Source organism: Protomyctophum parallelum (genome assembly GCF_964188405.1).
Source record: "Protomyctophum parallelum genome assembly, chromosome: 10".
NCBI lineage: Eukaryota > Metazoa > Chordata > Actinopteri > Myctophiformes > Myctophidae > Protomyctophum > Protomyctophum parallelum.
Window position 1 is genome coordinate 30,870,936 of NC_139704.1, and position 16,297 is coordinate 30,887,232.

The 16,297-nt window shown below is 48.2% G+C and overlaps 1 protein-coding gene across 3 annotated transcripts in view; it reads right to left on the reverse strand.

Annotated features, from left to right (window-relative positions):
• Positions 1 to 3,222: 3,222 nt before the first annotated feature.
• Positions 3,223 to 16,297, reverse strand: part of mymx (myomixer) — a 28,392-nt gene continuing 15,317 nt past the window's right edge. Inside the window, exons 9-19 of one of the 3 annotated variants that reach the window (XM_083775683.1) lie at positions 15,804 to 16,202; positions 14,822 to 14,944; positions 9,951 to 12,296; positions 9,258 to 9,398; positions 8,323 to 8,397; positions 8,137 to 8,223; positions 7,338 to 7,429; positions 6,909 to 6,994; positions 6,184 to 6,351; positions 5,388 to 5,588; positions 3,223 to 4,354 (exon numbers count right to left, since the gene is read on the reverse strand). In XM_083775683.1, the coding sequence (XP_083631809.1) occupies positions 4,071 to 4,354; positions 5,388 to 5,588; positions 6,184 to 6,351; positions 6,909 to 6,994; positions 7,338 to 7,429; positions 8,137 to 8,223; positions 8,323 to 8,397; positions 9,258 to 9,398; positions 9,951 to 12,296; positions 14,822 to 14,944; positions 15,804 to 16,202 (4,002 nt within the window). In that variant the 3' untranslated portion in view covers positions 3,223 to 4,070. Of the gene's footprint in view, positions 4,355 to 5,387; positions 5,589 to 6,174; positions 6,352 to 6,908; positions 6,995 to 7,337; positions 7,430 to 8,136; positions 8,224 to 8,322; positions 8,398 to 9,257; positions 9,399 to 9,950; positions 12,297 to 14,821; positions 14,945 to 15,803; positions 16,203 to 16,297 lie in introns of all 3 variants that reach the window. The other 2 variants (XM_083775682.1, XM_083775684.1) reach the window with 2 other exon arrangements.

Here is a 16,297-nt window from a genome sequence, read left to right on the forward strand (position 1 = left end):
CTTATGTCACACCTCTGTAAAGTGTACACTGCTCATCTCTGGCGTGAGAACAGGGTGAGGAGTATGCAGAGGCTCAATGAGTGGGTCACAGGTGGGTACACCTGCAGTCACAAATATTTGACTGGCACTATGCCCACTAGGAATGTGGAGCAACAACCTCATAGCATCAATAGCTTATTAATGCTATGATGTTGTTGCTCCACTCTACGAGGGCATTAAGGGCCCTCAGTGGCTGGGCCCCTCCCAGGGTCTGACCACTTTTCAACTTCCTGCTTCCTGCTTTCAACATGCTAAACAACCGCTGTAACGCTCGTGTAACCGTTTAAAGTTGGATTCTCTTGGCCGTTGCTAAGTTTGAATTGGTGTAACTGTAAAACGTTTGTGGCCCTTCACTTTTTGGATTCACTGTGCAGAAAAGGGTAAGAAGCGTTCCTTGTGGAAACATGCGCCGTTTCTGAACCGCGGTGGGAGGGGCCCAGGGTGTGACCTCATCTCGGAGCTACACACATGGGGCTGTAGTGGGCATAGTGCCAGTCAAATATTCGTGACTGCAGGTATACGCACCTGTGATGCACTGTTAAGACATTGATGTATAAATTATAATTTTGTGTCTCGGCTCGATATGTGTCAGAACAGAATCATAGAGCTCTAACCAGCCTCATGAAAAGCAGTTATCGATACACATCTAGGCTTAGAGAGCGTTGGTGTAAACAGCCTCTATACTTTTTAGTTATTATTATTAACGTACCTGCCTGAATCTTGTGGAGTTGGCACTAGACAGACGCCTCATGACATGTACTGGTGTGTGTGTGAGTTATGGTGATCTGACTTGATGTATTTTATTGGTCTCAGTTTACTATGAAATCGTGCATTTCCTGTCAGTCACGCCAACTGTATGGTGTGTTTATTTAGCATTTTTTAATACAATCAGATAGAACTTTTCTGTTTGGATCGGCTGTGGTTGGTGCATGGTTGGTGTTGCAACTCTATTCAACAAATTGCGGCTTGCGGCTTGATTGATTGATTTATTAACAGTTTGCAGAATTACAGTACTACATTTCAAGCACAAACTCAATACAAAGACTGTTAACTGTGAGTGGATGACCCAATTAAGCATTACACTTGTTTACAAGAGGGTCCACCATGTTCAATTCATCAAAACCTTTAGAGACGTACAAATAGACACTTCCATATAGTCAAAGAACAGAACAGGAATTCATCATAAAGGAAGCAAAAAGGGAAAAGAAACATATACAGTCAGGGGAGAAAGGGGGGTGGGGGGGGGGGGCAGTTTCGAATCGCAGCCGTCCGTAGGTGCTCTTTGAGAGCGGTTTTGAAGGAGTCAAGGGATTCACACGTCTTAATGACTGTTGGCGTTCCACATTTTGGTGGCATAGGAGCGACAAGAATTTAGTCCCCTGTTTGTGCCGAATCTGGGTTGCACATGGTTTGTTGCACTCCCTCTGGTGTTGTGGGTGTGGACAGTGGGACTGGGACACACAAGATCTAGACAGAGACATGATCAAAATATCCATATGCAATTAAATAAGTAAGTTGGCATGCTGTCATCTTTTCATTTCAGCAAGATACTTTACAATACAAGGATTGCTGGGTTTGTAATTGTATTGAATTTCACCATAGTGTTACAGTGCCCTCCTGTGGTTACAGTTGGTACTGTTCCTCCACATCCTTTGCTGCTGACAGAACCCATCCAGACCCACGTGGTCTGATAGCATGAAGCTCATTGACCGGTCCTGTTGAGGACAACAAGGTCACCCCAATGTCACCATGTTCACCGGTCACATATTCATGAATTCCTGCTGCATTCATAATAATGGACATTATACAAAAGTGTCTGACCACAATTCAGTTATACATATAGGCCTATTTTATGACATACAGGTATACAATTGCTCATGACAGACAACCTCTGTAAACCTGTGACGTGACAATACAGCTGATTCTGATTTGGCTTATGTTCCTTCCTGCTGGTCACTCTAAACTGCATTTAGTTTCTTTGTGAGCTTGTAGATTGGCTATAAGTAGGGCATAAAAAAAGCTAATCATAAATCATAATCCTTAGCCCTTAATTGATCCATCCACGGCCACCTCCTCCTGCAGCTCTGATCAAAGTTATAGGCACCTTTGCATCAAACTATTGTGACACTGAATGCCTTTCAATCCTGCAATGCCAACCCCTTCATAATTATTGACATAATGATATTTTTTTGAGTGTTTTTCCATTTCTCCGTCAGCATACCTCACGACTTTCTCATCAACATAGACCCGAGGACGATTCTACAAATGCCTTCTAAATCATGACAGTCTGTCAGTGGTGCTCAACCTTTTTCGTGTCAAGGACCCCCACAATTATATGTAATTGGCCACTGAACCCCCATCTGAAAATATGTTGTATATATTGAAAGATTCGCTCCACATTTTCTTTTTTTAAGATATTTTCTTGCGGTTTACGCCTTTTATTGATTCTTTTTTTTTTAAGGGACAGATAGTAGGCTGACAGGAAACGGGAGAGAGATGGGGGGATGACATGCGGTAAAGGCCGTGTCGGGTTCGGGAGTCGAACCCGCGGCACACCGCGACTGGATCACCAGTCCGGTGCCCAGACCGTTACGCTACGGCCTGGGCCTCGCTCCACATTTTCAATTATGTTTTTCCCCCAATCGATAGCAGATCTACAAGATCGTAGCGTGGCACTATGAGCTTGTAGAACTGCTATTTTTCAATAGCTAAAGTATAACATAATGCTTAAAACACCAAAAGGGGTTCCTGCCAAGAATGGGTTAATGGAAACCACAACCATTAAAGTTGACAAACAAGCTGGTAGAATTTAATCTCTTCCTGTCCTCAAGTCTGACCATTTTTCTCCTGCAATGTAAGATGGAAGCCCTGTCTGCACTGATGAGACCCAATTATTGAAATCCTAAACATGGAATATACTTCCATGCCACATGTAATGCTGGTCTCAGGACTGCCACCAGTATACAGTCGATAATTTACCAGTCTCCAGATTAAGGTTTTTTATAGCTAACCACTAACCACTTTAACCCTGTCATCCCAATTTTGGGCATGTCATTATACTGTAGGCACAAAATAAATTCTGATCCACAAGCTCAGCATGCTGTTATGTGTTCTATTATCTTATCAAAAACAAATTAATATATGAAACACTCCAGAATAATACCGTACACAGATGTTAGGTGCCAATTTCAATTGTTTAATTATGAATATGACCATCCTTTTCTAAAAAGTAGCAATAAAGGATTGTGTCAACATTACAACAATAAGCACAGGCAGTGTCAAACTGCTGATTATGTTAGAGTAAGAATGTCTTTTTGTGCATGTATTACCATGTAATTATACATTCATAAGTGAATTGGGGAAACTTGCACATTAAATGAAATTAGTACATTATCCTGTATGGTCAATTCCTGGTCGTACTATCAATTATATGAGGTTATTCTTCCAACTGAGCGTCTCCACTAAGCAGTGTCTACTTTGGGTAGATTTGGGTATGTTCATAACTGTTTATCAAACAATTGGGCAATTTAATAAGAATAAAACCTTCAAAATACTTTACAGCCGATGAATTGTGATATTGTCGGGCAAATCTACAGCCACACAGTGCACACACAGAGAATGTATTCCTTATTACACTCAAGAGATCTATCAAGAAAATCATGTGAACAGACTTGTGTAAATTATTTAAAAGGAACAATGACTTTAAAAAGTGTTATTTCCCTTGAATTCTTAAAACACATAACACAACACAACAACACCTGACGCAAAAATAAAACCATGGTAACTCTGCCAAACATAAATATAAAAGTCTATATAGTAAAAAGAAGAAGAAATTGTGCACTGCACATTACAAAATATATGATCTGCAAAACCGTGATTCCTGGTTGATACGCGGGTGTGCGTCGTGTTGCACATCGACATTAGACCCACGAGCTCACAGCGCGTTGCGAGCTCGTAGATCTGATATTTTCAACTCGCAACACCGCAACGCACGTATACACCAGGCCTTTTTTATAGAGCTCGTCCAGGGCTCAGAGGTGTCCGTCCTTTTTCCCGAAGAATTTCTTGAAGACGGACTTGTTGCGAGGCCGCGGCAGGCTGGCGTAGCTCCTCAGAGCGCCACAGTCCTGCTGGACCTGGACGGCAGTCTGCGGCCACCCCACGGTGGCCTGCAGGGGGCGCTCAGCGCCGGCGGACGGACTGTCTGACGACTTGTCTCCTATAACCAGAGTCACAGAGTAGCTGGAGCCCACTTCCTGCCCTCTGCCTCCAGGGGGCGCCTGCAGCGCCGCTGGCCTGATCCGCTGGTACGTCGCTGTTGGAACAAAAATATGAAAGGTGTTGGTCATATACACTGACATCACGGTGCTTATTCAGAGCGTCAAGCTGTGACTCCGCCCACCCCCGGGGTGAGTTGTGATTTGCTCTCGTTCACTGCGATGCAATTTGCGGCATTTCCAAAACAATATTGCGCAGAGTAGCGATTATCAAACGTATTTGCAATGCCATACGTTGAAAGATCTGTTGCCCGTGGACGAGGCACGCTACCTCCGCAAGTTAGATATTATCGGCATAGATGTTTGTCCGTATGTGATTAAGGATTGGACCAAGTTGCATTGGCAGCCGTAGAAAGTTCTTACCCCGGGCTAAAACCGGATGTGACGTTTATGGGCGTTCCTGTCTAGCGTGGTGTCAGTCTATGTCTCTATGACGTGTTTTCACTTCACTGTCTGGGACCACTTAACCACCGCTTAAGCCTGATTTATACTGTGTTGTATAGCAGCATGTAGGTCCGCTATTGTTGCTTTTCCCAGTGATATAATCAAAACGGCACTGTTTGTGTGCGACTGCGCATGTGTTCGGGTTCCGACAGCAGACAACAGTTAGTTGTCCAACTGCCTCCAACGTAGACTTTTGCAGGGGACAGGCTATGGTTATTTTGACCCCTTTCAAATTTGCATAGAAATTGTACCCCTTGCATACGGTGGTTTGGAAATAAAATAATATACAGTACATGATTACTATATGGATTACACTCAAAGCTGACGGGCACAGCTGGGAGAAGAGGAGGTTACAGATTCTTTCAGGTATGAAGGAAGCAAACCCCCGAGGGGTGCTTTCGTCTCTTTCACATTTTTACCTCTACTTTAATTTCATAATGAACTTCAAAGGATGCTCTGATCGAGCTGAAAGCTTGCCCAAATTGTGGCGTCATATGTCTTAGATACAGTTAATTGACAACTGACGTCCAAAGATCTCCATGGGAGCCATGCCGTTCCAATGTGCTTTTTTTCTTCAGTTGAACAGCTATAGTGGCCAAGCAGCAGCAGTGGTGGTTGAACATGTACCTGAGGTGAATGAGTGGGAGCGACGCTTGTCGCTGAGCCAGTCCTCCTGAGTGCTGTACGCAGGGGAGGGAGCAGGGGAAGAAGTGCTGGTGTTTCTGGTGCCCTGACTGCTGTACGCAGGGGAAGAGGTGCTGGTGTCTCTGGTGGTGCCCTTGGAAAGTCGCTGAGTCGTAGTCCGCTTCAGGCTGCCGAAGTCATCATCTATAGAGGGCAACAAAAACACAGTGAGCAAGGCAGGAGCATTGAAGGAAACGAGAGAGGGAAAAAAAAGAGACTGGGAAACAGAAGGTCACCAGTGGCTGGTTAGCCGCTACTTAGAGTTCTCAAATTGTATCTTGTTCTCAAAATGTATGCTAATTAGTAGGGCCGGGCTGTTTTCTGTTCTGTCTGTCTGTTCTGTGTATTTATCTATTATGAAGATGGTGCTGACTGGCGTTTCATATTTTATTCTGTGATAGAGTTCTCATTCTATCTAAATCCCACCTTACCCGACGCTTTTAGGCCGGACTTTTTAAGCAGTTTAGGCCGGGCCGGTCCTAAAATGTATGCCAATTAGTCGTGCCGGGCCGGGCCTCGGGCCAGACCAGTTAGGACCGGGTTAATGTTCAGGCCCGTTGAGAACTCTAGTACTGCTAGCTAATTGAGGACAAATTTCATATTATTATGTGCAAATGTATAGAAATTAACTGGGTCATAAAGCAGAGGCATGGATTTTCCACCCACCCCCTCCAGCGAATAGTTTACTGTAACTGTTAGATTGAAAGGCAAAATAAACAGGAATACGTACAGTTCTTACCACAGGGACTTGTGTATGAAGATGAGATATTATGTAAGCGCTCCCTTTGTAATGTGTGACTGTGATCTCTGGTGAGGACAACGATCTCTTTAGCGTGGCCACTGCTTGTGGCTTTGCACCTCGGGAACGTTGACGTGAAGACACCTGAAGGGACCGCTTCACTGAAACCTGTTGAGGGTTATCAATTGAGTCAATCACTGAAGGGACCGCTTCACTGAAACCTGTTGAGGGTTATCAAATGAGTCAATTACTTTGTTTTGCATACAGATGATTATTCCCCTAGATAGACGAATCCACAGAGGGGTGCCCTGGGCACGGCCATTGCTGAGGTGTACCTTAACTGATTAGCTACACCTGGCCTACAGGACTAGTTGTTTAACTACCTATTATGTAAAAAAAAGAAGAAAAAAAAAGTTGTACATTTAAAAACTGTACATTGGTGACTATAATCTAGCATTCTAGCTGATCTTGAGGCCTACAAAAACGGGAGAAAAAAATAACTTTTTCTCCTTCTTATCAACTAGTCAACTCGTACCAACGAGGTCAACTCGTGGATTTAGTTGAATAGTCGACTAGTTGCTCAAAGCCCTACTAGGCCAGGTGTAGCTAATCAGTTAACAGTACAGCCTACATCTCAGACATGGCCACACCCAGGGCACCCCTCTGTGGATTCGTCTATATATACTGTACACTACAGTGTATTGAAGAATTCACGTTCTATATACCAGCATTTGCTTGTAACTTCAACATCCATTTCTTCATCATGAAGCGTGAGCAGGCGTTGAGCAGGTATTCGGAACCGTCACGCAACCTGAAGGTCAGAAAACACAGCTGTCACAGACTCTGTGTAAGGAATTCAGGCACAGCGCAGCAGTTTGGTGCTTTTCAAACGTGTCTGGGATGCCACAAATAGCCAGAACCTCTTCTGTATCTGATTCCATTGACTTTATTCATTAAAAGGTGCTTTGCACGGTTAGCTGCCATAAAATGATGTGTATGAATGTGTGCGTGGATGGGTGAATGTAATGTACAATCTATGTAAAGTGCCTTGGATTTATTTATATAACAATGCACCATTTACCTTATATTGGACACATTTATTTGTATTATATTGTATTGTATAGTATAGCGTTCATGGTGGTTTGTGTTCTCACCGCAAACTGAAGCAGTTGGGCTTTTTGGTGTACTCTGGGACTGGTGCGCACTCGGCTCCGATGAGGTTTAGCGGCAGGCCACATAACGAACTCTGTGCAGGTTCACGACACAAATGGACCGTTATTGAGTATTGGGGAGGCATACTATGGTCCGACGGAGCATTGGTTCGAACTTAGGAGCATTGGTCTGAGGTGCGTTGGGGGTCGGGAGAGGGTTGGGGTTAGGTTTAGGTGTGCTGCCCCGGGGGAGGTTGGGGTTAGGGTGAGGGTTGGGGTTAGGTTTAGGTGTGCTGCCCCGTGGGAGGTTGGGGTTAGGGTGAGGGTTGGGGTTAGGTTTAGGTGTGCTGCCCCGGGGGAGGTTGGAGTTAGGGTGAGGGTTGGGGTTAGGTTTAGGTGTGCTGCTCCGTGGGAGGTTGGGGTTAGGGAGAGGGTTGGGGTTAGGTTTAGGTGTGCTGCTCCGTGGGAGGTTGGGGTTAGGGTGAGGGTTAGGTTTAGGTGTGCTGCCCCGGGGGAGGTTAGGGTTGGGGTTAGGTTTAGGTGTGCTGCCCCGTGGGAGGTTGGGGTTAGGGTGAGGGTTGGGGTTAGGTTTAGGTGTGCTGCCCCGTGGGAGGTTGGGGTTAGGGTTGGGGTTAGGTTTAGGTGTGCTGCCCCGTGGGAGGTTAGGGTTAGGGAGAGGGTTTGCGGTAGGTTGTCGTTCGGACCAATGCTCCGTCGGAACCAAACACATGAACCCGAGTATAGACCGTTTTGACCCAATTTCAGCATGATTCGCCAGAATCCCTTTTCCGTTCCCACCTACCCTTAATGTGTCCTTTCTGTCCTGGTAAAAGCACAGGGTGTGTCTGTGTAGGACGGCATGGTAGGAATTCCAGGCGCGGGATTGTGCCTGCATGTGGAAAACCAGATCAATGCTGTAAAACTCTCACTGTTCTTCTGACTACTGCCTGCTCATAAACGTTGAAAAGCAGCTTATAGGCCTTCTCACTTTCTTTCCTCCCAGCTGTAACTTCTGTTTCCTCTCGAGGGTTCCCTCCATAGACTGGAGCTCGGCCTTTCCATTCTGTTAGGGTCACACACAACGATTTGGACAGAGAAATCTCCGTATTACATTAACACATTAACACATTACAGTAAATCCTCCAGTTTTCTGAAATAAATATTTGTACGATTTTTCAAAAATAGCAGACCTACAAGCTCGTAGCGCGCCACTCGGTGGCGCGCTATGAGCTTGTAGATCTGCTATTTTTCAATAGCTAAAGCATAACATGATGCTAACACCAAAAGGGGTTCCCGCCCCAAATGGGTTAAACAAGCAATTTGCCAGGCTTTCATATTTAATTTTATTTCAGTGAGGTCTGAGTACATGTAATTAGTTAGAGAAAATTAGCTAAATGTGTGGCAAAATCTGCAAAAGAAATGCTTACCACTAGCTTTCTTCACAAATGTGTTCACAAAGGAAAGGTGTCTACTATAACATTATACATTTGTTCCAACCCAACTTCCTTGGGAAACCTTGTGACAGCTGCTGAAAGTTAACAACCAATATAAGGCAAAATTCCAAATAAATCATTATGCTTTAAGTAGCATGTGAAATGTCAAACTGTGGGGTTTTCATGATGCTGAATCAATTCCAAGCATTAGTTTTGCACGAAAATACTCCTTGGGCTAAATTCGGCTGCTACTTTAAATTTGGATTCTTTGCCTTTGCCTGGTTGTTAATGGTACCCCAACTTTCAGCAGCTGTCACAAAGTTTCCCAAGGGAGTTGGGTTGGAACAAATGTATATGTGATTATAGACACCTTTATGAACACATATGTGAAGAAAGCTAGTTGTAAGCGTCTCTTTCTTTCCAGATTTGCCACACATTTCACTACTTTTCCCTAATTATAATGCATGGATCTTATTCCGTGGAATCTCACCATGCTGTTACATCGCCCCCCTGTGGCCATCAGTTGGTACTGCTCCTCCACATCCTCCAGACTCTGTGAGGCCATCCTCTGCTGCTGACAGAACCCGTCCAGAGCCATGTGGTCCGACAGCATGAAGCTCATTGATTGGTCCTGTTGAGGACAACAAGGTCAGCCCAATGTCACCATGTCCACCGGTCACATATTCATGGATTCCTGCTGCATTCTTAACCCATTTTGACTTGAGATCAGATCCTAAAAATGTCGTTCTTCGATTTTTCAAAAATAGCAGACCTACAAGCTCGTAGCGCGCTATGAGCTTGTAGGTCTGCTATTTTTCAATAGCTAAAGCATAACATAATCAATCAATCAAGTCAATTTACTTAAGTACTGTACCATTTTGTGGTATTTTTTCAGTACTTTTACTTATACTCCACTACATCTCAGAGGCAAATATTGTACTTTTTACTCCATCTGCTATTTTCAAAATATTTTGTATACATTTGAAAATAATGCATAATGAGTACTTTTACTTTTGGTACTTTGTTAGTACATTTTGATGCCAATACTTTTGCACTTTTTTGAATTTAGAATTCCACTGTGTACTTCATGAACCATGATATACTTACTATAAAAATGTCTCGTGACAAGAGAGGTGGAATAAAATATGGTGCGACATCACAGTGTATCAAACGTAAACCTCACCTTCCAACAGCCTGCAGGCTTCTCCACCCCCTCCTCCTCCTCCTCCTCTTCCTCCTCCTCTCTATATTGGTAAATGTATCGTTCAGTATCTTCGATATTCGGCAGCTTCACGGGGTCCGACGCCGTCTCGTTCACCACAGAGGAAGAAGAAGAAGGCGTGCAGTCGGGTTGGTCCGGGTCGGCGGCGGCGCTGTTGGGAAAGGCCGCCCAGGACCTCCTGTCTCCCTTATTGGCCAGAAGAAGAAGAGGAGGGCGCCGTTGGTCTTTATTTGGACTCTGCTCTTCTTTGTCCCGGGCCAGCAGGTTCTGGACGGAGGACGGCAGCGTGAACTGGGCCACCAGCAGGTTGGGCGCCGAGGCCGTGATCAGGTTCCTGTAGAGCACCGTTCCTGTAGACGCCCCCGGGGAGGAGCCGGAGGCGGCGGCGTCGTCGTTGGGCTGCTCCGGTCGCGTCGTCTCGACCTCCTCCTCCTCCGGGTGGGGCTGATACATGATGTCCGAGCAGATGCTCTGCCTGTAGCTGTTGGTGCGGTTCCAGATGTCCTCCAGCTCCTCCTCCACCTCCTCGAACTGCTGGTGGTCCGGGTGGACGGGCTCCACCTCCGCGCTGTTCGTCCTCGCCTTCGAGCGCTCCGCTACTATCCCCCCTACTTCCAGGGACACCAACCTCCCGACCACTGCCCTGGGTTGGGGGTTGTCCACGACGCACGGAGCCTCGGTGGAGGACACCAGCCTCCCGGTGACCACTGCCCTGGGCTGGGGGTTGTCCACGACGCACGGAGCCTCGGTGGAGGAGGACACCAGCCTCCCGACCACTGCCCTGGGTTGGGGGTTGTCCACGACGCACGGAGCCTCGGTGGAGGAGGACACCAGCCTCCCGGTGACCACTGCCCTGGGTTGGGGATTGTCCACGACGCACGGAGCCTCGGTGGAGGACACCAGCCTCCCGACCACTGCCCTGGGCTGGGGGTTGTCCTCCACGATGCACGGAGCCTCGGTGCACAGCTTGAAGCTGCCAGAGCTGCTGGACACCCCGGAGTCCACGGAGTCCTCTCGAACGCTGATGCTCATGGTGGACTTGAGGTTGACCACCATGTGAGAGGCCTGTTGGCTCTGTGGACCCTGTGCCAGCTGAAGGCCGGTGCTCTCCTCGTGTCCAACGCCGGCCTGGTGATACTGGTGTCCGTGTAGGTCTTTAAGGAGCGTGTGTACACTGAGGCAGTCGTGATGATGTGCGCTCTCAGTGCAGCAGTGGGGTCGGGCCTCGTGTAGAGGGCTGCCTCCACATGCTGGGGACGGTCCACCGTCGCTCTGCTCCCTCCCATCGTACTCACAGTCCCACTCCTGATCTCTTTCCGCGTGCAAACTGACGACGCCGGAGCAGCTGAGCTCGGACAGGTTGTCGCCATGAGGCACGGCCTGATCCTCGTCCTCCTCTAGGGAAGGAGGAGGTGTCGGCGAGCGGAGCCCCGTGTCCACACCGCGAGGCAGATCTTTCACAACGACCACCCGTTGGGCGAGTGATTCGGGAAGGCCTTTCGCCACGTCGACGCTGTCCGCTGCCGGGCTGCTCCGCGTGTCGGGAGGAGCAGGCGGACGGGTCCGTCTGAACGAACTCAACACCGAGTGTCTCTGCTGGTCGGGATGAGTCTTGGCCTCCGGGTGAGCTATAGTGATGATGTCCTGGATGCTGGGGATCAGACTCACGTCCTTGGGCAGCTCGAAGCTCAGAACGGAGCCCAAGGAGAGCAGTCTGCAGTGGCTCCTCACCGGGCCGGTGGAGGGGGCCCCGACGGACGGGTCCTCCGACACGGCGTACGGGCACTCCACATCAATGTCCTTCAGCAGTGGATTCCTCACATAAGCCGTGAGTTCTACTCCGCCCCCAGCGGCTGCACTCACCGCCGCAGCGGCGTTCTTCTTTCTGCTCCTGCCCTCCTTGAGCGGCCACGTCCGCGTGTCATACACGACCGGCTCGCAAGCGCAGTGTCGCGCCTGCGCCGCGTCGCCACTGCCACACTCCTCCACCCCCATGATCTTCTGGATGGAGTGTCGGCGAGCGTCTCTTTTCCACTTGCGCTTCTTGCCCATTCTCTTCAGGCTGCTGAAGATGGAACTGCTGCCGCTCCGCGGCCGCTCGCCCCAGGCGGCGGCGGCGGGCGCCTCCTGGGGCGCGTGCGGCGGCGAGGAGGAAGGCGGTGAAGGGGAGAACCAGGACAGAGAGGAGGAGGAGGCCGAGACTGAGGAAGCGGGGCGGGCGGTCTGCAGGCGGGGGAGCGTGATGCTCTCATATACGGGGGTCAGAGCCATGTTGGTGTTATCCGTCACGTGCAAATAGGTACTTACCTATAGAAAGGAGAGGAAAGAGGCATTAGTCCACATGTGTGTGTTGACGTCTTATTTCAACTGAACGGCGAGAGCTTTATTGCAGATGCTGAAGCCCAGAGAGACTGCAGGCCCAGAGCCCAAAGTGACTGCAGGCCCCAAGCCCAGAGAGACTGCAGGCCCCAAGCCCCTGCAGGCCCCAAGCCCAGAGAGACTGCAGGCCCCAAGCCCCTGCAGGCCCCAAGCCCAGAGAGACTGCAGGCCCAGAGCCCAGAGAGACTGCAGGCCCAGAGCCCCTGCAGGCCCCAAGCCCAGAGAGACTGCAGGCCCCAAGCCCCTGCAGGCCCCAAGCCCAGAGAGACTGCAGGCCCAGAGCCCAGAGTGACTGCAGGCCCCAAGCCCAGAGAGACTGCAGGCCCCAAGCCCAGAGAGACTGCAGGCCCAGAGCCCAGAGAGACTGCAGGCCCAGAGTGACTGCAGGCCCCAAGCCCCTGCAGGCCCCAAGCCAAGAGAGTCTGCAGGCCCCAAGCCCAGAGAGACTGCAGGCCCAGAGTGACTGCAGGCCCAGAGCCCAGAGAGACTGCAGGCCCAGAGAGTCTGCAGGCCCAGAGAGACTGCAGGCCCAGAGAGACTGCAGGCCCCAAGCCCAGAGAGACTGCAGGCCCAGAGAGACTGCAGGCCCAGAGAGACTGCAGGCCCCAAGCCCAGAGAGACTGCAGGCCCAGAGAGACTGCAGGCCCAGAGAGACTGCAGGCCCCAAGCCCAGAGAGACTGCAGGCCCAGAGAGACTGCAGGCCCCAAGCCCCTGCAGGCCTCAGTAAAAAAAACAAAGGCTCCTTGGTTCTCCTTTCACATGTGCTACAGATGAATAATGACACAAGATCAGAAATGACTGCGACAATCGGCTACCTTCCAGTGACACACATGACACATCGGCTCTCGTTTCCTACACACACAAATCACACACAGGTCTAGCACACAATGTACAGGCTTTTCTTAAAAAAAAAAAAAAATCAGTCAGCGAAGTGAATGCACTAAAGAACACAAGAGACGAAAGCAATTAGAGAGGAACAGACACGGTTGCAATAGTAAGTCTTTCTCTTTGCAGGACTTAATCAGAATCATGTGTGGTTGAACATGCCGTCATATGCAGCTGTAATGGCTTGACCTTTCAACTCTGTGACTAATCTCATGTTGCCGGGGCCAGCCCCAGACTATAAATCATAGCATGCAGTCTGGGGGCCTGTCTTGAAAGTTCAGCAACAGTTCTTTTTGTCTAATGACCGAGGAGGCTGTGTTACAATGATCCAGGCCCCCGGCCCCCGGCCCGGCCCGCTGTGCTGTGAGACATTTTTTGGAGAGCGCAACTTTCACGGGAAGTAAAGCGTTGAGGTCACATCATTGGAGAGAGAGACAAACAACAGCCGCCTTACATCAGGCAGGGCCCCGCAGCAAAATGACACCAGAAGAGAGAGAGAGAGAGCTTCTGTCCATGTTCACAGCAGGCACACTGTTCACAGCAGGCAGACTGTGCCTTAATATGTCGTCACTACCTTTCAATTTGAAACGCTTCTGTCTCCTCTTAACCACTCCAGCCCTATATATAATATATACTTCATGGTACAATAGCGAGAGGAGCCAATCTATGAGCTCATAATGTGTTGCATTGTACTGTACATCAGCTAGTTTTTTTCAAACTTTCAAAAAGTGAAATCATAACGTTTTTCTTTTAACTCACTCAGTAGTGATTCCAGGTTGAATGTGGCCTACAGGTTGAAGGTCAAGGTGCAATGTTGGGGTCGAAACTCTTTAAGGGAAAATTCATCTAAGTACGTTTACATGAAGACAATGTTGAAAGTACAATAATAATAAATGTCATTCCAGAGTAGGCTTCAGAATGACTCTTAACAAGTCCAACATATACAAATATAAATGTTCAGTGCCATTACCTCTCTTTTGAAGGGGAGTTTTATTAGCTTTTAGCCTTTTTTACTGGGTTGTTAAGCCTCATGTAATTCCCCCTGTGTGATGCCAGCCTGGGGTTGTATGGCAGATTATGCCAAACCAATTTAAAATAAGCGATTTTAACTTGAAGAAATATTACATATTAACACAAAGGATTTTGAATGTAAATGCTTAAAGGTAACTCTCTCACGGAGACCATGGATCTAGCCTAGCCCATTTTGGGGCGGGAACCCCTTTTGGTGTTAGCATTATGTTATGCTTCAGCTATTGAAAAATAGCAGATCTACAAGCTCATAGCGCGCCACCGAGTGGCGCGCTAGTGGAGCTGCTATTTTTGGAAAAAGCGAAGAACGACTGACATAGAAACATAGCTTTTTCAGAAAACTGTCTGGATGTAGAAGACATTTTTAGAATCTGATCTCAGGTCAAAATGGACTAGTGGCAGGAGTTAGTAAAGCATGCCCCCCCCCCCCCCCCCCCCCCACCCCACACTGCAAACCCCCCTCCCCACCCAGCATGCAACTCATCACTCTATACTAGATGCAGCATGCAGAACCATAACTCACGCCACACAACGTTACCTCGTCTGTACTCTGGCGATAAATCTTTCTCTTTCGCTTTAAACTACCCAAAGTATTTTCCAAAAGCCCCTGGCAGCGCCTCCAAAAGCTTTTACAGGCAGAAGATTGAGACACAGTGTTGGGCTATAGAAGGGAAGAGAAGGGGAAAGAGGCAGAAATGAAGGGCCAAGACAGTGGGAAATGCAACGAGGCTATAGCAAAGGGAGAGGCGGAAAAGGAGCAATTAAAAAAATTGAAGTTATTTTGTTTGCCATTCCATCAGGAACAACAAGCGAATATGGATAGATGACTCTTTCAGTCCTGAGAGTGTGAGTGTTGTCCAGTTGTCCACAGCATTAGCCAATTTAACCATCCTATACTTCATCGTACATAATTGCTGTCGGGAGGAAACCTCATAACTCCATTTTTGAGGTTTTTGGCATAAATCAGTGCTATTGAACACCCTTTACGTCTGTGTGTTTCGAAAATATTGATATATGGCTATAGTATATATAGCAAATCTTCAAGCTCACGCATCGTGACATCAGATTGCATGCTTGTAGAGCTGCTGTTTTCACTTATTTTGGGAAACATTGAATTTAACACACAAAATAGCTAACCCATTCTGGGCGGGAACCCCTTTTGGTGTTTTAACTAATCATTATGTTATACTTTAGCTATTGAAAAATAGCAGATCTACAAGCTCAGCTAGCTTGTAGGTCTGCTATTTTTGAAAAATCGTAAAAATGCGGCACAAATCTTTGAATATATATTCTTTCAGAGCGAACGTTTTTTTTATTTCGACGTCAGGCCTAAATGACAAAGTTAGAAATTTCGACGTAGCCCAAAATAGCGACACTGAGTTGAAAGTGTACAGTGTATTCCCAATGTATGAATGAATGAACCATTGTAAAGTCCTTTGAGCACTTGGAAAAGCGCTATAAAAATGCAATTCATTAGTGACTCCCAGAGTGCATAAAAGGTAACGCTATGCATCCCTCACCCTGTGGAGCGGTTCAGAGCTCTCCTCCTCCATCATGGGAGGGGACTCTAACACCTCCACACGGCTGTCCCCAGAGTGTCCGAAGCTGAGGATGAGGTTGACCGTGCCCCCCAACGCAGACCCACTGGGGTCTTTGAGGACCAGCACAGGGGGCAGCTTATTGCAGGGGGACTCTGAAGAGGTGGTGGTGGCGTCACCTCCCCCCCGCGGGGGGCCGATGCTGTTCATGACCTCGTAGCCGGCGTCCGCTGCCTCGTCACCCTGCTGCTGCTCGCCGAGCGTGGCGGCGGGTGGCGGCCGGCAGTCCGCGGGCGCGCTTTGTGCGTCTACGTCTACGCAGGCACTCGGTACCAGGAGGGACGGGTGAGGTCGGCACGGCTCTGGGTCAGGAGTTGAACTCTGCAGTGAAGACGGAGAGATGGGAGAGGTTTTTATTATACTTATTTACACGCACCTCGACAGTGGGTGCCTTATTGGCCAATAAGGCAATTATG